Source organism: Manduca sexta, chromosome 6, assembly GCF_014839805.1.
Source record: "Manduca sexta isolate Smith_Timp_Sample1 chromosome 6, JHU_Msex_v1.0, whole genome shotgun sequence".
Lineage (NCBI taxonomy): Eukaryota > Metazoa > Arthropoda > Insecta > Lepidoptera > Sphingidae > Manduca > Manduca sexta.
Window position 1 is genome coordinate 9,944,996 of NC_051120.1, and position 23,168 is coordinate 9,968,163.

The window sequence follows — 23,168 nt, forward strand, 5'->3', positions numbered from 1 at the left end:
AGACTATTTTCAAAGGCAATATTATTAAGCAGTCTACGCATGGTGATTGATTGCTGTTGCTAATGCAATATGTATCGCAGTGAAGTGTTCCGTCAACCGATCATTTATAGGAATTGCATCGGAGATTAATTGAGATCTTTCTCCGTATATCGTTATGGCATACAATTTACGTAATTTTGTGCTAGTGATAATTGGAAATAATTTTTCGAACATTTAAACATTTCTCAATATATTATTTATACAAACCTACATAAATAAAGTTTTATTTATTGACGTTTATATAAGTAGAGAAGAAACTAATACACCCGCAATTCATTGAATTTTATGTATTTAACAGACTTAGATTCTGAAAAATCAGTCGGTTAAAATTACAGCGGTTTTGAAATATTCTAATATATTGACTAAAACGGTTCCAATAGGCCTGCATAATTATGTCGACTGCCAAGGGGTCATCTTCCATCAGTCGACATTCTATTGGACCCAACTCCACTTACCATCAGGTGCAGTGGGGTCAATTTGGCGTGCACGTACAAAAATATATAAAATATTGCAAATTAATACAACCAACAGACGATAAACAAACAAACAATAAAAAAGTCATTAAATAAAATCCAACTACCATTAATACTTAATCATACACTCACACAAATAAAATATATTTCTCATGCGCAAGACAACGTTGTGATATTGCGTGAACGGCGACAACGACCGAAATCCTTTCCTATGCGCGACCTTGAACTGGTTCCTTTCACTTTCATTGTTAGAGCGAACGCTGCGACTTCTTGGCACTTCTACGTTGCGATGCATAAGGTTTATTTTTGTCTGAACACGATGAAGCGAGGAAGGTACCGATTTTAACAACCTTTGTATGTATTTGTTTCATGTTCCATATAAGCCTCGCTTCTAGTGGATTGATTTTGACTAATTTAGTTTAACTAGATAATGGACTACCAAAATTATAACGTCCTGCCTTGCTGGATGAAGACCAGGCAAAGCCAGCAAGCCATTCCTCAGAACGACCCACTATTGCAGTATTTTCCTGAGTACCATGATCTACATCAAATATCCAAAGTGTGTCAAGTTACTAATGTTAAGTCAGGCACTCTCGAGAACCGCATCTTGATCGTCCGATAAAATCTTCCTAACACCATTAGAAGAAGAGTTCAAAAGAAAAGACATACAAACACACTGCTTCAAAAAGGCCGGCATAATTGCATCGACTGTCGAAGGTTAATCATCTCTCGACACACACACTCACACACACACACTCCACATACCATCAGGTGCGATAGGGACAAATAGCAATGCCATTAAAAAAACAACGACACGTTTACGAATTCGCAACAAATCCTCCAATTTATCGACATCTTTATACGGTATTCGTGGGTCTTTGGTAGTATTTAATCCGAAGCGCAATCACACCACATTATATCACATCCTTTCGTCATAGCGAGTGAGCGGCGCGGAGTGCTCGCAAATGTCAAATAAGTACGATTATGTTGTTATGATCTTGTATGAGAGGTTCTCGCACTCGCACATGATAGAGAGTGGTGTGACAAAGAAGAGGCCTGTACTCAGCAGTGGATGGATACGGGCTGATTAGATAGATTGATGAGAGGTTCTTGGTCAGTTGCTTAAAACCAACTATAAAAAATAGTACATATTCTCAGTTCAACAGTGACTGGTTGTAAAATTTACAGGAATACCTCCTATGCTTTAAAAAGCGAGTCTTTAATAACTTCATTTTTAAGTCAGTTGTTATTTAAAATAATTGTAAAAGTATTTATTTATCTATCAAATAGTTAACCAAAACGGTGGTCTGACAAACGCAATTGGAAAATAACATAAACTGTAGAATATTGGAATAAGTGACCGATTTGATAAAATGCGGAACATGAGTGCCTTAATCACAGTTATATCTGAGCCTTGTATTATTGTATCCTTCTATTATTATCTTTGTCGTCTTCAGGGGGAACAGAGGGAGGCTCCTACCCCCAACGCCTAAATTTAACACAAATATGCTTATAGCTTATATGTACTTGTGTTTAATTAAAGAGATTTTTCCTTATTGCCAGGATTAATTTTTGATTTGTCACCCACACCTCCCTCCTAAGTAAAAAGCTAGCAACGCCCATGCTAAGTACATTATTCCAAATTACAAATATTTTACTTTCATAAAATTAATTCAAAGAAACGAAACAAACCAATTTTATATCAAAGTGCGTTGTACTTTTAGTTATTCAACAATTCCACATAGTAGGTAATATATTCATAAGAAACAATTGTGTGTAGATCTGTGTTTACGTACATACGCTTTACGCGATGAATAATTATGAATATTTACATACGAATAAGGAAAACTATAAAATTTGTTGTAACACAAAATGGAAATAAATTTTGTTAACTACGTTCGTTATGTGACGTTAAATTAATATGATTTTGTAATTATTATCTTCATTATTCACTTAGATGGATTATGGCTAGGGAAGTCCAGAGTTCCTTTCATAAAAAGTATATCGGAGTATTTAATAGCGGTATAAACATCGGGGAAATCCTCGGTATCAATAATAAACTTGAAGTAAGGATTCACCTAAGCTCTGATAGGCTTGTTACTATTCCATTGTGCAAAAGAAATACTTCGGTTATCTATGATCGATCTCAGAGTACCTTTGTGTAAACTACTTATTCTAGCATTGAAATGCAGGCACTCATTCTACACACCCTAATCGTTCATCCTCTCCCAGTGGCTGTTCTGAGCCGAGGTTTGTTACCCATTAGTAGGTTACCTTCAGCATGATCACTTAATTCAATGGGTTGCGAGCGCCTAAAGCGGTCACCCAAGAGCTCGTTGTGCTTGTATAAGTCGACCCTTGTCAGGCTAACAAACGTGTCATATTAAAAAAGAAAAAAATCTATGCACATTATTCACTATTTCTAGATATTTATAATGAGTTACAACATCTTCGGCATGTAGAGTAATATTGAACTTAATCGCCTCCTATTGGATATAGAAGTGCGCTGTGTCAGGCTGTTTATCGTCTAGCAATGGTGCCTAATAAGGTCCAATCAAGTTCTGTCCAGTACAAAGTTTCATTGCTATAAAAATATACAACTAATTGACGAGACGAGCAAACCACTTGCCTGATCTTAAACTCTTAAACGACATAGCTACTATTTAATCAGTAGTAACACAATACAGAAATTCGCATTACGAACTACGGCGTACTCAACGCGGTGCCTCGATAATTGACATTAACTTAATTTCTAATAATTATAATAGTTAGAATAACATTCCGTAAGGCACATATCAATACTAACCCAATGCTGGTGAAATAGACGAAAGCACCTAACGTACTGTAGCAAACAGTGATTTAAATGTTTTAGTTGCTTGTGGTGGTGTTCCCGAAAATGTCAAACTTGACAGCTGACCTATACTGTGTAGTAGGCGATCGGTCGTGGATGCCGCCTGAGTAGGTAACTGTGTAGTTACCTACTCAGGCGGCATCCACGACCGATCGCCTAGTTGTCTACAAACTACAGAATTAACAATGCAAATTACAAAACTAGTATTGCACAAAATTTGTTATTTAATAACATTGTTACAAACATTTCATAACAGTTTCCTACTTTGCGCCAAAACTGTTTACAAAAACACGTTCTTAACGTACTGTTTGACCGTATTTAATGGTTAAATTATTCATTTCAATTTAATATCCGAGGTCGATGGTGATATGATGTAACCAAATATTATGGAGTGACTCGCTGCCCTCAAATAAGGACGAGTAGAATGTATAGAGCCAAAAGGTCACGAGAAACATGTCAAGAATACTATAAAAGAGTCTAAGCCCGTAGATTTTGACACTGCCCAAAAGATAAATATTATTTTGTATATGTATGTCAAGTTGGACTGATGACCTGGTAAAGTTCACAGGAACTTGCCGAATGCAGGCCGCTTCTAACAGCTTGATTTGAAAATCTTTAAGGAAGACCTATCCACGGCAGTGTACTTCCAAAGGCTAAAGATGATAATAACGATGATGTAAAGATGTAGACACGGGAAACTAAGAATCTTTAATCAAGAATTGGTAGGTTTATATTATAACAGAAAACACTATATCTAGACTGATAATCATTCACACTTACACTAACTGAACATTCGAACACAAAACCAGAAACAATACACACACAACTCACACACACACATACAAACATGAACGTTCAAAGTTATCAATTCAATTTCTGACATCATTGGCTGAGGTAAACAACATGTGGTTTTATAACAAAGAAATATAATTAGTCCTTTATTATATGTCACAATTTGTATTCCATGCGGAATTATTGAAAAGCAATGACGTCAGTAGGTCATATCATTTAATAAATTATAGAATAAAGTTGACTTTGCTTGTGAGTAGCTAATAATGTACGTGACTATATTGATTGTAAATAAGTATATTGTATTTTATTGGCAATCAAAAATGTGTTTTGATATAACTTTACAAACAGTTAACACAATTAACAATAGAGGCTAAAATTCTTAGTAGCGATATTGTTTCGAAACCTCGGAAAATCCACACGGCTTGACGTACAAAATTAAAACCCAGAAGTTTTATATTATAATTTTTCTTGTACAAAGAAACGTCATTTACGTAAATGGTGCAAAAACTAATTGTATTACGTCTCAAGGTCGCATCGACTTCCTACAAGTTGTACTCGAAGAATGACTCGCCAAAGGTGTGGTTAATCACTTTATAACACTTTGATAGTGTAAATCCTTACCAATGAAACAGGTAATAAGATATTAAGTATATACTGGATGAAAAGACGGGGACTTTAAAGGTCTAAAACTTATAATTACGAAGAACTGATTGTCTTAACATGGCATTCGTCAATCGTCATTGTAAAATGAGTAATATTCTAAGATGCGAGTATAATATTGTGCAATTTCACACTGTTGATTGCCGAATACCCAAAATATACCTCCACGTTCCCTAATCCCGATATCCTTAAAAGGATACAATGAATGTATTCAAGAGCTTTGACCACTTACCATTGTATTGATTAATTTAATACTAGTTCAACAACGTTGTAGAGTGTGCGCACTTGTCAAAATTAATTACCCTTACAACTAGAACCTAAACACACAAACTATATGACATCACTTATAACAGCCACTAATTAATGAACGAAAAAAAATCTACTCACACAAAATCACATCCAATATCAACAAACGACATGCGTGCTCGACACAATCACACAAACTATTTATTTACATACACTGAACCACGATAAGATAACCGCGCTGCGCGTGCGCACTTGTTCGACGGCACAGCACAAATGCAGATCGGCTGTCGTCCGTAGATCCAGTCACTCTACAGTACGTACCTGATTTTTTCCTGCGACGCGATGGTGCGCCTCTGGCCGGCCTGCTTGCAACCTCCCACCGCGTCTGCGGGCAAAACGTTGCGTAAACAACGGATTTGTCAACCGAAATGTGCACTGATGTTGCGCGGTGCAGTTCCATTCCACGTATGTTATTGACAATGTATAACTGAGGCTTGTTCCAATTTGTAAACAAATATAGCTTGTAACTTGTATTGTATTAGATCTAAAAACATCTACGTTTAATGTTATTGATAACTATGTGGTTATGATAAGAAAATTCAAAATTACAATTAGCTTGTGACCAGTAGACTAGACAGTTTGAAAGATGGGTCACAACTATCTGGACTTAATTATTTCTAAGCTTTGGTTTCCGAAGTCTGTAGTGCCTGTCACGTAGCAATGGCAATGTAACATCGATTGACGTCAATGAAACATTGTCAGTCAAAACAAAACGGCGTGGTTCCTTACTTTGGTTACATCAATTCCGTTTTTTTATGTCTGAAATTCTTACGACCGGTATGAGATATAATTGCTTCTCACACATTGATATTTTACGCTGCTTAGCGTAGAAAAATTAAAACTAATTTAGATAATAAACATTTCAATAAAAGGGAGAAGTGCACTACAATTTACCTAACCCAGAACTTCAAATCTATCTGACCCATCGATGAGTCACTAGTAAATCTTTTGTATTTTAATTGTATTATTAAATTATGCCTTTAATATATGTCCATGTTTTATGTATTGCACGCAACACGGTAACATTACAAATCATTCCGTCAGTTTGACATATTACAAGTCACGTCACGGCTATCGATGACCGTGTCAATGTCAGCTGTGAAATTTTTAACTGTCAACGCAACGTGAGAATGCAGATAAGTATGTATGAGCACAAAACTGATGACCTTCTCTAAGTAGATTAAGTAAAGCTTTCTGGTTTCAATTATCCAGGGACAACAAAACTCAAACTCAAAATTTTCTTTATTCAAATAATCTTTTAAAAGCTCTTTTAAATCCTCGTGAATCTACCACCCCCTCTGAACATGTTATCCTTGTGAAAAAGAAGAAACATAATATAATGCGAACTATGAGTATACTTTCCAAGTTTCAGTTAAGTGTTGTTGTTTCTAACTACCCAACATCAGGCCAGGTTGGTGAACTAAAAGCCTTATTAATTATCACTATCAGAAACATCTATGACTAGCAATAGGATATCTTTAATACAGATATATGACTATGGTATTTACAAGATATATATTTATAAGATTTCTGATAACTACAAACACTAGGATGCCCATTTTGATGATTTTTAATTGAAAGCTTTACGTCATTTAAAAAACATTAGATAAGTGTTCAAATTAACAATATCATTTCCTAATACATCCTAACTGTCCCAAGCAAAACGAACATGTTCTTCGTAGCGTTACGTCAACCCAGTGAAGGTAAGTTCCCATGGCGGGTGCGCGGAACACAATCACGTTTTTGTGTTTTGCACTCGCATTCAATCCATTGAGATCAGTGCACATTGAATGTATGCTGTGAAAATATGTAGTAGAAAATACTTAGCAAACACGAAAACCTGGCACAGGAAACCAGGAACTATATGCACGGAAACGGAAATAAGAAAATGCTACGAATTAAAATCAATGGATGACAAAAATCCATTAAGCAGATTAGATTACAGACATAAATAGACATATATCGTTAACCGGCGCGAATGGTGTAGGAGATATGATTTGGGACATCAATGGTTAAATTGAAAAAAATGCACAAATGAATATCAAATGAGGGCAATAATTAAGCTTCAAGTAACAATTCGGTTTATGCACCCGTGTTATCACAAGACCAATTTCATCTATAGTAATCTCTTAGTTCCTTTTAAATTAGATCGTATTTAAGACACTACGTTGTAACCTCAGTATGGCTTTGACTTTACAAAACAAATGCAGACGTGTTTACACATGACAATTAATTGAAACACACGTTGTGTTGTTTTTATATTCCGCTTTAATTAGCAGGAAATGTATTTTGCTTCTGGTGTTAATGAGAATGATTCACTTGCGAGAATTGTACCGACTTAATTTTACTGTATTGTGGGAACTTTGAGTGCTCATTGGAATCGTATTGATTTCGAAATACGTCAGTTAACAATATATACCTTTTTATATTCATCAAGAATTTAAATAGCACTCTGTTTGTAACCCGAATTGAAGTAAAAAAAATTACTAAATGTTAAATCGTGAGCGATTATTTAAATCCAAACCAATTAGTAAACATGAAACCTAATTTTCTTCACAATATCTTTGAAAGACACAATTTCACTTGTTTATCGTTCTGCACCAAGTATTTATACTGATTGTTTAATCTCCATATTATGCATTTGTGTTGTCATCGACAGGAGGAACAGTTAAGCAACAATCTTGTAGATTATCAATAAATTTGGTGAGAGCCAAATGTAGTTATCGAGAAAAAAGTAATTATTCACACTAGCATTCGGAATTTTTGCACCATTTCTTGCGATGTTAGAAATATAAATATTATCGTACAAAAAAATATACCACGTAAATTAAATTCATAAATATTGAAAAACGTACAATATTATCACATGTTTACCGGAAGAAAGTAACATTACCTCCAGCCCACGGGTAGGACGCAATAGGAAATCTAGCAAAACCTAAAAGGCCAAGTCTGTAAATACTGGTTTCCATTACGTAAAGACCGCGACCCAACGTGTTAGATTTTGTATAAATAGGAAGTCTGTTCAGCCCATTGGTAGGGATTGATGTTATCGATATTTCAGACGTCGACTGTCGACATTTAGATCCAAAGAGAAAAAGGGCGGAAGGAAAAGGAAGAAACGAAGTTAAAGCAAAAAGCAAAGATATGAAATTTGTTAACACTGGAGCCATTTCTCTGTAAGGGAATAATAAAATGCGCAAACAATTTTGCCTAACAATATTTTATTTTCTTTTATTTGATTTTGGTTATTGAGTGTAGTAAATTTTGAGTCGATATTTGCTTATCGATACTGATTCCTTGATCTCTACTCATGAGGGTTTAGAAAGCGACACATGTCGAACCAGGAAGATTGTGGTTGAATCTAGGCTCTATAACAGTCACACTAGATCTAGTTATATGCTAATGGTTTGAGACCAAATTCCATGGAGCCAATTGAAGTATTGAATGCAAGATGCTATCTAAAGATACGAAATTCTTCCGTATCCTCAGTTCTCATTAAAAAAATACCCTAATTATAATTTGATTCGCAAACTATTTTTTTTGAAACTACGTATATGCTAATTTGCAAGGGATGCCCTTGACTTCAAATGTTCATTAAGATCCTATTAAATTATGTCACTGTAATTAAACGTGGTGAATTAGGCATTTGCCTTCTCTTAGAAATAAAAATGAAAATTAACCTTGGATATATATTAACTCCTTTTTACTAAATACTAAAGTAACCTTGGGTAATTAACTAAATTAACTCCAAATTTAAAATTTCAGACAAGCCAAAGATTTATCAAGATTCCGCCGATCCCAATCCTACATAATGGCTGTATTAGGCACAATTGCCACATTAGTAGCATCAGGAAAGCGACAGCCTCGGAATCACCGCACACAAAGTGGGTCGCGCGCGAAACCGACGCGTTTTGTAACTTCGCTCGGGGCGATGCAACGAGCCCGCATTGATCCAAACGTTCAATGTGTAAGATTGTTTATCACATCGAAAGCGGGGCTTGGAACTGTGTCATTTATATCGGAATTAGAGGGTGGCCGTTAATAATACGGTGATTTCAATTTCATCGCATTTCGGTCTTTGAATGTATTTATTGGCCTGGTTGCAAAACTAATTATTATTTAATTTTATATATTCCCGGAAGTGCCAAATAGAAGTGGATATAAGTCCCGCTATAATATATTTTTTCGGGATAGAAAGTACACGCCTACACGCTTCCCAGGGTCTTAAACTATCTCCATAACAAATTTCATAAACATCCGTTCAATAGATTGTGAGAAAATCGATCACATACAGACACACAGAAAAGGGGACGTATTTATAATATGTATAGATTAAGTACCCAACTTCTTCCTTCGATCGTAAACAAGCCCGAAAACCCAGACATAGCCAACATTTGGTACTTAAATCCAATTAGAAGGCATGTAACGTTGGCCGGTGACCTTCTATTGTCGACTAGTTTCGTTATCCCATCGTTCATTAGCACCCACGTGTCACAAACGGCAACGCAACGCTGTCGCAAAAACAACAAAAAGACCAGCTTATATTGGACGAATTGCAACGTCGACTTTTCCTCTTTTGTACTAAAAAGCTATTTATTGGCTTGCCATTTAATGACGTAATGTATGTTCGGATAAGGTCCAGTATGAGTTTACCAGTAATTTTTAATCAACAGATTTCTATATTGTAAATATTCAAATTTTATGTTAAAGTTAAATGGTTAATTAGTTACCTCTATCTTTGGTGTTCGTTTTAGCATCAGTTTTATGTACAATTTAGAGCAAAATCCTTACCTTTCTATCCAAACTTGCAAAAATCCCGCAAGCGCATCGTCCATCATCCATCCCTCAACCTGTAGACTCGTATAGATAATACTATTTTTAAGAATCTCATTTACATAATAAGTGTCACTTTATGTTCTGCCAGTGTGCTTGGTAACAAATGCTATATTTAGTTAGAATCAGAGACAATTAACAACAACACGTTAGCTGATCGAGGATCGCGTTGGTTATGAGTTATGACCTGTTGTGTGTAGCTCGCGAGTGTAGTAATTGAAATTTATGTCTTAAAGTTAAAGTATCTAATAAATCAAATAATAGGTTTTATTTGCAATAGAGTTATAATGGTCTGTGTGCAGATGCCAAGAAATAATAATAATAAAGGCGCACTATAAGAGGATACACATTTATGAATGGTGAAAAATGTGATACAGAGAAAACAAATTTGAATACCAAGAATTTTGTATATTTAAAATTTATCAGCGTGTTTTAATTTTTTTAATATTGTAAAAAAAATTAAAACACGCTGTAAAGTGCATAAATAAAAAATATGTTCGTTAGCATCTATCAATCTCAAAATGTATTTCTCATTAAGGGTCTCTTAAACAAAAATAATCAAAAGCATTAACTACCACAAATTAACATTCACATTCGACAAACCTCAACATTTTACATAACTTAAGTAGTACTTATAATACCTAATCATACGATCTCCGCGGCTGGCAGATGAAACGTGAGAGACCGCGAAATGCTTTTCCGCGTTGTAAACATGTAAAGAGACATATATATACAATATTGTGCGTCTTATAATACTTCGGTATTTATGATTCCATTGAGCTAGATTTATGATAATTGAATATTGTTTAGAAAATAGAGATGGAACAGACGGACGATTCATGCCTTTGCTCATTGATTTTATCGGTCTTTGTATGATTTAAAGCGCACTTACTATACAGTATACACCCCGATCTGAACATGGTCTGCCCGACCACCCAATAGTCGGAAATCTTGTCGATAGGTAGTAGAAACGCCATTCATTAAAAAGCAAAAACCCAACGCAAAAACATAACTAAGAGCTTCACGAGCAAGCAAAATTCGCAATTTAGTATAATTGGACGACATAATTATTCTAGTTATTTTAATTTTAAACCTACTGAAGGAATTTTGAAAAAAGAAAGTGTATTTTTTCAAATAAAAAAAGAATTTACCAAATCGGTTCATAAATGAGTTCTGCAGTAACAAATATTAAAAAAAAGAAAAAAAAAAACGAATTGATAACCTCTTCCGTTTTTTAAAGACAGTTAAAACCGGCCAGTAACATTCACCAACAAATCCTGGAACAACCCTGCATTCTTAATTTAAAATGAACAGAAGGGCCCGTCCAACCCGTTCCGAGTCCAAAGCTCTGCGCGGTCGCAAAGCGCAAGCCGTGCTACTTTCACTTTCCGCGTGCCACATCCAGCGGCCCCGACGGCCGACCGACAACCGATCGTTGCGTTGGCTTGCATCATTTTGCCGGTTATGTCATCGGAATTTTGTAGAGCGGCAATTCTGTTTGTTTTTACGAGATGCCGTGTGAAGGACGAATTTTGTATTAATTGGGGCGTCGCATTTTATTGTTACGTTGTGTCTGGTTGTTATATTTATTATATCTGGAAGTTGTGCGAAACAGCTGTGTTGAGAACAACCAACATTTCGTGGTCTAATTTGATATTATCCTTTGAATGAAACTTTGCCTCGAGTGCTTGAGTAGAGTGAGTCAAGGTGATAGGTTGTTTGAAAAATGAATTATTCAGGTTTAAGCTACCTTCTAGACCACCTTAACAAGACTAAGCAGGATTTTCGTTCGGGTGCATTATCTTAAGATTTGGAATGCCTTATACTCCTAAACTCCTCCCTTCTATCGACAGTCTAGCCCGAAGTTTTAGAAAAAATCAAAATGCATTTATCACGTGTACTAAATTGTGTTCATCAGTTTATATATAAGGGCCTGAGCTGAACGGTGCTATCAACACCAGTGCAGATCAACATGATCCAATTGAATTAGTTAACGGAGAGAACTCAAGTTTTGTTGTAGAAGGTATCGGACACTGACCATTTTGTCTAACATTGAATACCTTTAATTTTATAGAGAACGAACAAAATAACAATTAGTCGTCCTATAAGAATTATCTGGCGTCAGAAAATCAATTTGGAAAAGCACCGTTCTAGTCTCAAGATCTTATTCTGCTCAACAGGCCAAGCTCTATCTGATAGATCTGTTAATTTAAATGTTTCGTCTTAAAATTATAACCACGTTGCAAGTAAACGTCAACATAGAGCTAATGTTTGCAAACCACCCAACCAAAACGCAAAAATAATTAACGTAAGCATAAAAGTCTGTAAACGCGGGCATTAAGCCAACGATGTCCAATTAAACATATTTGAAAGTAAAACGAGTTCAGAATTAAGGTGCGTTCATATTAATAAATAAATAATATCAGCCCTGTATTATATACTGTCCCACTGTTGGGCACGGGCCTCCTCTACTAATGAGAGGGATTAGGTCTTAGTCCACCACGCTGGCCCAGTGCGGATTGGTAGACTTCACACACCCTCGAAATTCCTATAGAGAACTTCTCAGGTATGCAGGTTTCCTCACGATGTTTTTCCTTCACCGTTAAAGCGAACGATAAATTCACAAAGAATACACACGTGATTTCTTAGAAAAGTCAGAGGTGTGTGCCCTTGGGATTTGAACCTGCGGACATTCGTCTTGGCAGTCCGTTCCACACCCAACTAGGCTATCGCCGCTATACGTTCGTTCATATTACACTAAGTTTAAAATAAATATCGATAATTTAATAAATTAGAGCTTAGGACGGTTTAGAATAAAACAAAATTCAAAATGAAAATCGGAAATAAAAATATCTGAATTGTGAAAAAAGAAAAACTATGGGTCTCCTAATTTTAGATCCCATTTCAAAAATATAATCATTTGAGTATGTTGGAAAAATTAAAATCAATTGTGTCGGCTGATGATAAGGTATACTTAACATTTTTGTTTTATATCTTTCCTTATGTATTTGACTTTATAACCGAGTCCGCAAAAAAGAGTCGAGGAATCAACGCATCGTAATTGTTTTATAGCATTTTGTCTTGTAATAAGACAAACTATAAGTGGCTGTAACTGTAAACTGTATCTGTGGCTACAACATAATGTCATTTTTCAATAAATATATTCTTATTTATTTATTTCGTTATTTAATCAATGTTTATTGAATCGAGATAGCAATGTGACCGTGCCTTTAGACAGCGGCATACAGACAAGCACGTGGCGGAAATTCATGATCGGTGATACATTTGATACAGATATACTCGTCCGAAACGGGGCGCATATTCCGAATGTTATTGCACATGAATGCGTTAATTGCTTCCGGACTTTATTGCGATGGAATGTCTGCGAGTGACGGCACGATCAGTGCAATTTGAAACTAAATGGATCTAAAACAGAGTTGATAATTGATTGGTCGCGGTTATCCAGTACATCAAAATGTAAGATGAATAGCGAGTCAACAATTATGTTTAACCACCCTGCACCATGTTTATCGTGTTGAAAAACTAAAGGTAACTTCCAATAGAGGACGAGGCGAGATGTATACACGGTTATTCATCATTATGTTCACGTCTCGCCAGCGTCACGTCGCGTCGCCCTCCTCCACTGTTTGACGAAACCGTAAAAATTACTAAGCACATAATATAAAATTCGTTAAATGGTAGTGTAAGTCAATAAATAGCTTACTTGCAAGTACACGTCATTTCAAAATACTTGAACACTAAATGAAATGATTTATATAGTAGACGACATGCAACCTGTTCGGGAAAGCAACATCAAACGGCGTAGCAGAGCGGGCGATCCGTGTGCATCGAGTATACAGTGAGATCCACTTTTACAGTCTTACTTATAATACTAAGCATAACTATGCTTAGTTACATCTTAACTAATCTCCTCTTAAACTATTAATCAGTGCTTAACTTTTTCTTACTCAAAAACTTGGACTACAAAAACAAAAATGAATAGATTACCAAGCAACACATAGCGAACTTTACATCAGAGCAAATTATAATTATCGAAATTCATTTTTGATTAATATCACAGTACCCCGCCTTTAAAATAATATTTAACTTCAAAACACAAATTTACTCGATCAGCTGTAAGTCAAGTCCCGCCATCTTGACTCTTAAGTTGGTTTAAACTAGGAACCGGTGGTGATTTTATAGCTATTTAGTATTTAAGCAATTCTTAACTACCCCTTAACGCTAATACAAGTTTATAAGCAAGACTGTTATAGTAGTAGCAAATTATAACAACATTATATATAATAATATCAGCCCTGAGGGTATGTACTGTCCCACTGCTGGGCACGGGCCTCCTCTACTACTAAGAGGGATTAGGCCTTAGTCCACCATGGTGGCCTAGTGTAGATTGATAAACTTCACAAACCCTCAAAACTCCTATGGTAAAATTCTCAGATACCTATACTGGTTTTCTCACGATGGCTTTCCTTCACCGTTAAAGCAAGCGATAATTCACAAAGAATGCACACATAATTTTAGAAAAGTCAGAGGTGCGTGCCCTTGGGATTCGAACCTCTGGACATTCGTCTTGGCAGTCCGTTCCACACCCAACTAGGTTATCGAGTAGCAGGCAGGCAGCAAGTTATAAAACAGTATTCTTTAAATTGTATTTAGTTTATATGAATTACGACGATGGCAATTATGGCGACGATGAAATAGTTGGGAATGAAACGGTCTGTCGAGACGAATGTCCGCAGGTTCAAACCCAATACGTATTTCGAACTTTTCAAGTTATGTGTGTATATGTGAATTATCATTTGCTTGTGCCTTTTAATCTCAATTTATTTATGAACTCCGACATCGATTTTGCAATTATTTATTACCTTTTACGTACCATTCAAAACCGATTCACAGAGATATCCATCGTGATATTTCAATCCACTACCATCAGGTGTGAGCAAGCCACTTGTCTGTGCCATTTAAAAAACAAGCAAAATCCCGTTTGGACATTCAGACCGGATGACTCAGTGAGTAACGGAGAATCTCGCCCGACTAGCGGTACATCGTCACATTTCGGTGACCACTAATCTGTCGTACAACATCGAAAAATGGTAAAATTCAGTTTGGGACAATGACTAAATATAAAGAGGACAGGCCTCAAAAATTAGCTATATGAATAAGTTATATTTATGTCAGGGAAATCGACGCAGAATTGTCAATATATATGTCTATCTCTTTTACTCAAAGCTTATTTGGAACGCAACAAAAAAAGACAAAAATAATTGCTTTCTTCGCATATGGGACTATTTCGTTTACTTCAACACACTGGGACCGCCTTGCGGCAGAAACGCCATTTGTTGCAGGCGAGTCAGCAAGTACATGTAGTGTCAGACGATGTAAACAAATCTTCATAAATATTGAATTTAAAGTAATATAATCATATTCTCAATTGTTCAGTGTGTTTATTAGTGTATTTGTTAAGTTTCGAAAATGACTCAGTGTTGTGTGAAAGGATGCAAATCGAATTCACGCAAGAAAGACCCCGAAATATCTTTTCATAGGTTAGTAACTGTTTTTACCGAAAATTAGCAAATATCTTTGTATATTTACTTTTTGGATTTGTTTTTATCAATTAAAATGATATGTGGATCTGGTTTGTTAAGCTTTGGACCCTTTTAGGCGTGATTTATACACATTAAAATCATTATGTTTGTTTACACACGAGCTTAGGGATGGGTGGGTGGATTTGTTTAGAAATTATTGATATCGATATTTTAACAGACGCCCGTTTATCAGTTACGGTTTTTGTCTTTGAAAGAATGTTAGAGCACACATCAATATTGTATTATCCAGAACGACAAACTAAGTGAAATTAGAATATTTTTTTAGATAACCAAAAAATTTAAAAACCAAGGCAAAATGAATTGAGAATATTGAGCGACGTGATTGGAATCCTACACCAAATACATATTTCTTTACATTTTGAGAAGATATGCATAAACCACACGTTTAATTAACGCGAGTAAAGATAACTGTTTTCCAACAATATTCCCGATAAGTAAAATAGTAATGATTATTATACTTCACCTAATAGTAATATTACTTTAATATATTGCTATGAATAAAATTAGAATTGTTACATAAAAGAATAGATAAACATAAAAGAAACAACATAAATATGAAATGTAAGATATATTTTTACAATTGGCGGTCTTATGTTTCGAGCAACCTTTGCATGTACGGAAATAGATACATAATCATATTGTTGTTATTACAAATAATTATTATAATTGATTATCTTAACCACCATCTTTACACTCATTGATTTTAGTTTGCTGAAACATGGTTATGTTTCTCGATCAAAGAGCATAATAATAAAATAAAATAAAATAAAACCAACCAAATATTTGCTGACTACGCTATCTTATTCCATTTATCATGTATTAAGTAAATATGTTAATCTGTAACTTAAATTTTTAGCAAGGAATAGTGCAACATACAAATATAGATCAAACACAACTGGATGTTTGTCACAACAGGTACCGCTTTCTTTAACAATTGTTACTTATAAATCAGTTTCAGTTTGTTTGTTTATATTATGGTAGAACCTAACCCTTTTCGTATTTGATCTTTTTTGGGCTTGTTTGTCTCTCTTTTAATTCTTCGATGTCGATACAAAATTTTCGGTACTAGCATATCACTATTGTAAGGGGCGGAGTCGGCGCCATTTTATGCATTAAATGTGCCGCATGTCACGTGACCATATTACCCATCCTCTATACTCTTTAATCATTGGTTTGGGATCATGATATATTTTTTTATACAAAAACGTCAAATGGACCGCACTGCATCTGATGGTAAGTGGAGTGAGGTCCATGAATGTCGACTAACGAGAGATGATTACCCCTCGACACTCGACACAATTATGCCGGCCTGTTAAAAGCAGATATACACAGGCTGATCCCAAAACGCGACACACTTACATCGTATTAAAAGTTTGAGCATTGGATAATGTTCTAAGTATATGAGACGAAAGGTTTCTACTTTAATTCGCTATTTTATGATTCAATCACGCCAATGCATAGCAAAAGCTAGTAAACTTTTTTACATATTATTGCATACTAGCTTTTGCCTTCGACTTCGCTCACGTGAAAAAGTTGTTTCGGGATAAAAAGTAGCTTATAGCACTCAGGAATAAGGTAGCCTCCTATTAGGAAAAAAAAATCAATATCGGTTTAGTAGTTCCTGAGATTAGTGCGATCTAATAGACACACTCTTCAGCTTTATATAATAGTATAGATTTATTTGTAATCTTGAGTCAAAGGGCGATAACGAATTTGAATACTTGGGCAAAATCTTGTCTGATAATATGTATGATTCATTATAACTGATGATATTTTACCAAAATGCATGTTGGTCAATAAACCAGTCACGGTTGACTCATTGTCATGAAATGCATTTTGGAACCTGCCGGTGCATTTCGGACTGCATTGCACCATATTGTGCTTTATAGAAGCATAAGTGAACAATAAGATAGGTTGATCTGCACTTAAAAGTTATATCACTACATAGTATAAAACAAAGTCGCTTTCTCTGTTCCTATGTGTCTTTGTATGCTTCAATCTTTAAAACTACGCAACGGATTTTGATGCGTTTTTTTTTAATAGATAGAGTGATTCAAGAGGAAGGTTTATATGTATAATAATAACATCCATTAAATAGTGGAGCAATACTGTTATTTTATTATGTTATACCCGTTCGAAGCCAGAGCGGGCCGCTATGTTTTTATATACAACGCTCATAGTTTTTCTGTAGTGTATTTAGTATCAGCATTGAACCCGTGCGAAGCCGGGGCGGGTCGCTAGTTGGAGTATATAATGATTACCTGCATACCTGAGAAGTTCTCCATTAGAATTTATAAGGTATGTGAAGTCTGCTAATCGGTACTAGGTCAGCATGGTGAACTAAGACCTAACCCTCTCAGTAGTATAGGAGGCCCGTGTCCATAAGTAAAACGTGGCGTTTTTTCGGAACATACTGGAGGGCCTGGTTTTATTATTTATTATAATTTTTACATACAACATCAAAAAATATCTATTAGAATTTAGAACCTACTGATTAAGATTATGTTATGTCCAGCAGTGGACTTCATGTGGCTGATTATGATTAAAAGAAACAGCAATTGTATAAACTTTAATTAGGTATATTTACTTGATAGTCACTTATATAATACTTATTTAGGTTATAAATCAAACAAGGTCCAAATTCGTCAAACCACTTAACTCCTAAATCGCGGGATATTTCAGTGGATGCGCCAACGCATCCTGTGACGTTTATGTGTAGGTGTGAGTGTGAAATAAAATGCAAGTACAAATTAAACATGTGGTTTCGACCACGACCGCGATTAATACGAAAATTATAAAAAATGATGCATAATGTACTTTAAGAGGAAGGCAATATTACACAACTATTAAAAGACCGCAAATTGCAAATTTGTTTAGGAATTATAGCTTAGTTATTACGTTACTCGTCGCAACTCTAAAATATAACCATCAAGGGCCTTATTCTCTATCCCGCACGTTATTTAAACAGTGCGTAACAAGCACGTAACACAACGCATCATGTTTAGGACTATAGAAATTTGTCTTACAGAATACCATTCCACGCACATTTCTCGAAGATAACATGACACGGCCGCGTTACGCGTTTACACTATCATACAGAATAAGGGCCCAGGATTTTACTAAACACTGCGCCTAACCAGTTTGTAATTTCGAAAATTAAATTCGTGTGCAATCAGTCACTCCGGGCGTTTCATTTTTATATCATTCCTCGTTATATCAGTCTCTCATCTATTCTTATCAATAATTTATCATATCAACATAAGGGAAGATCATCCGTACAGTAACCATGAAGATTTTACCAGGAATGTATTTGCATACTTTTCAATTACAAAGAAAACAGTATAAATTTGTTTATATATATAGTTAAAATTGTCGCGGAATTAACCAAACATAATTGATAACTGACTTCTGACTACATTTCTACAAGATACAAATGATTACCGTTTAGATATGCTAGTGTTGCCAACATCAGATGAAGGGACTGCTACGTTCGTGACAGAAAATGTCAGTAGACTTACCATTGTGGGATATGGTGGTATCCTCGGTGTGAGTCAGTCCCATGGCTGGTGGTTTTGCGCAAGCTTCATCACTGCCAAATAAAATAAATTATCAACTGAATGTTATAAGAAATGACAGCAAGAGTCTGGCGCACGTTCTGTAAAAGAACTGACGCACTCTAAATTTATATATTAAAATTTTTACAAAGGTAGTTATTTCTCAACTACGACAAAAATATGAAAAAAAAAACGTTTATTAACTTAAAATCATGCTGACGCGATGGAGCATCTTATTTTAAGGTATTTTAATTTACAACTCTACTATTTTATAATAGACAGACTATGAAAAAAAATATTGACCAGTAAACACACACGCGCTCCCGCCTTTCAATACCGAAGGGATATGCAGAGGCGCAAATAGTACACCCACTTTTCATTCGTGAGTATTTCGCCCCCTCATTTGAAGGCTATCGTCATGACCATTGCAAATGACCAATAATAAAATAATAACAAAATAAATGAACTATAAAATTATATAAGCATAAAATAAGACATGAGAGAACTCCATGACATTTATATTCGTTGATATGCAACTGTTATCTGATTTTATCAATAACATTGACATCTAACTTGCGCAACGTACTGATTTGTGGTTAGAATCCACCAATGGCAGAGATAATCTCAGGGTCATTTGTACTTATGAAACGAATATGTATGTATATTCCCTATGTATTCCTTATTTACATTGTAAGTATAAATTAGAAGTAAATAAATTATAAGGCATAATACCTGATAAAATATCCACAGTCAACACATTACCTGGTTGCTGTACATTCAAACTAAATTGTCTATGTACTTTTTGGATGCTTATTCCAAATGCTAACGAAATACTGACGACTTAATATTTATCAACTGCATTCATGAAATACGGAGGGAATTTATAAAGAAGGAAGTTTACCATGTCGGAAAGCGAGGATTTGGGCAGTAGAAAAGAAAGAAGGAACGAAGATTCCCAGGATGGAGAGGAGAAGGGTCTTAATGGAAGATGGATATATGTACATATGTTGAAATGTGTTGATGGTTTAGGGCTCTTTATTGGACTGCACTATTTATACTAACTAACTTAATACTATAGATTACATGACTTATACACTAAGTACACACACTACAGGATTGGGGAAGGAAATACCCAGGATACGAGAATAGGAAAGATTCGCAAGCTTTCCGAGGTGACAATGTGAGGTAAAACATTTGCTTACACATCTTTTAAATTAAGCATAACGAATAATATCCGCACAGCAGTCAAGATGATCTCACCTCAATATCTTCTCTCTGTAGCAGACCACGGTGCGTCGCTCGTCGCTGATGCCAATTGAGAATGTGGCCAGCTCCGGCCTGCCCAACTCCTCGACGCTGCGGTGGATGAGGAACCTACGGTAGTTGCTCACCGGTGGGAATACCAGTACGCTGATGACAAAACAATAATTGTCTACATGATTTTTCCCCTTACATATCATAAAAAAATGTCCCTGAATGTGATAACTCAACAACTACAAAATTGTTTTTAATGAAATTTGGATTGCGATCGTCTGTAATGCTGAGCAGGACATCTTTTATCCCGAAAAACTCATTCACCTGAGCGAAGCCATAAGTAAAAACTAATATTATATGTTTTTATTATTAATACGGAAAAAACAGCATTTTATTTGAGGGAGCACAGCTGTATAATAAATTGCCAAAGAACATAAAAGATACTACATCTATACGCACCTTTAAAAAACTATTGAAAAGCCACATCTTGAAGGATTTTTCATTAATAAAACATTGAAATTAGGAAACAAAAAAGACACAGACATTGCCGTTGAACCTTAGACACGTTAGAATACCATAGCGTAGCTAAATCGGTTTAAATATTTCATTTCAATTATTGTATTTTCTCTACAAGCGATTTTTTGTAATCTTTTGAGAAAATAAATGTCTATAAACCATTATTGAGCAGAGCTATTTTATTATTATCACATTATTTATTGATTCTAGAGTGCACCCGATATGGGTCATAGATACATAAATCCAGGGTTTACCAATACTTTGAGTCCAGGTTGGACAACTGTGAGAGTTTTTTTGTTGAATTCTACACAACCACCAAATTACTAACCCGTAATCATCATTCATTCCACCACAGCATTAAATTTGTGTGTATTTATAGCACAAGGATATCATCTGGATTGTACAATTAAGATGCTTATTTTTACATTATTAAAACAAATTTCATTCGAAACCACATAGGCTGTCTATGAACTACACTATAAATAATTGATTTAACTAAAGAGTTTTATATTATGAGATATTATTATAATCATAAACATAAACAATGCACAGCCAATAATCAATAATATTTATATATTAACAGGCAGCTGATGAATGCCATATGCAAAGACCATGGACACTTACTTGGGAAGCCATACTTCAGCAGTAGACAGCAATAGGCTGATTGATTTACAAACCTATTACTTTATAGTTTCATGAATATTAACAAGACTATCTTTAACTCAATGATAACAAGTAGATGAACTGCATGGCGGTAACATCTATAATTCTTGACACAGTGGCTGCATTATCTACAATCTAAATTTAAAAATGAGCAGTAAATATGTAAGTCATTTTCTAGATACAATAAAGTATTCTGTGATGTGGTACAAGGCAGTTCTGCATGAGCGAATACCTTTAAAGTTGAGTTTCTATCTACTTCACACAATTCCTAACTCTGATGGACAATGAATTGTTAAAATCATATTATTGCACATAAATTATTTACATAATACATGAATATTGAGAGATTTTTGAAATTTGTACCTTAAGAAGGGTTAATTCTATTTATGTGGCCAGTACAATTTTTTTTTGTTATTATAATATATATTATGATAGAGTATTTGATCTAATAAATAATGAAATTTTAAAAACACATTGAGTCAATTAAATCAAGATTATATTTGAATGATATTAGTTTAAGATTAATTTTTAACAAATTGTTTTATAACTACTTGTATCAAAATCGGTAGTTGCATTTTATTTAAAAAAACTGCCACTTTACGTTTTGTATAGTAATGAGTATCAACAAATATTCTATCTTCTTAATTGCATACAATGCTTCAATTCATTATTTCATTTATAAATTCAGTTATTTAGAAAATATTTTTGTGTTTCTAACAGTCACACATGAGTGCACATGCTAGTATGATTGATGTGTATAAATTGTTTGAGGAAATTCACGATTTTTTCGATGCTACAAATTCTGTATTCGAACGCATGAAACATGTATAAAAAACGCAACCGAAAGGAAATACCGTAACGGCAGCTGCACGCTTGTTTTTTTTTATGCTCCCTAGATACTTATCGCTGTGCAGAATCTGCTATACATCACACGGCGCATCATTCAATTTATGTATCAGTTTATAATCACGATCCCCTACCGATAACCTTGAAAATGCATCTCACATTTACTAACATATTAACTGCATCAATAACATAGATATTTATTCAGCCAACAATATACTACCAAGGTATTTATAAACTCACAAAATATATGTGATAAAATTAAAAAATAATATTGTTTACCTGTCAACTTTTCCAGCGGCTACGAAACATCTTAGGTCGTCGAGAACATCTTCGACGAAGTAATCGTCGGCGAGGCTCAGGAACCTTTCGACCGTTTTGGCACCCAGTTTGACGGTGAGCACTTTATCACTACGAATAAATAAAAATAACTATTCACGTGCCAAACGGGAAACTATCGGCCGTCCATTTTCATTTTTCACAAACACACACAAAGAAGGCACGCTGCCGCCAAATAAAAACACTGTCACACACAAATAAATTTAGGGATGGGGTGATTATATGTTACTCACTTCATTTTCCGGTTAATAAGAATCGACTATTTGTATTGCAGTGACGTAATAATTACGGTCATCGTTTACGGTTATTCTATAGTAGCGACATCTGTGAATATTGTTTCAAACAAAGTTTATTATCAAGCTTAGGCTGCATGTCATGCATGAAACTATTTACTAGGTATCCATGATTGAATGTAAATCGT

The 23,168-nt window shown here is 35.0% G+C and overlaps 1 protein-coding gene across 2 annotated transcripts in view; it reads right to left on the reverse strand.

Annotated features, from left to right (window-relative positions):
* LOC115440520 overlaps nt 1-22,931 on the reverse strand; it is a 52,934-nt gene extending 30,003 nt beyond the window's left edge. Inside the window, exons 1-4 of one of the 2 annotated variants that reach the window (XM_030164861.2) lie at nt 22,691-22,931; nt 20,393-20,542; nt 19,097-19,167; nt 5,383-5,446 (exon numbers count right to left, since the gene is read on the reverse strand). In XM_030164861.2, coding sequence (XP_030020721.1) covers nt 5,383-5,446; nt 19,097-19,139 — 107 coding nt within the window. In that variant the 5' untranslated portion in view covers nt 19,140-19,167; nt 20,393-20,542; nt 22,691-22,931. Of the gene's footprint in view, nt 1-5,202; nt 5,359-5,382; nt 5,447-19,096; nt 19,168-20,392; nt 20,543-22,690 lie in introns of those variants that run through there. The other variant, XM_030164863.2, reaches the window with a different exon arrangement.
* Nucleotides 22,932-23,168: the final 237 nt, after the last annotated feature.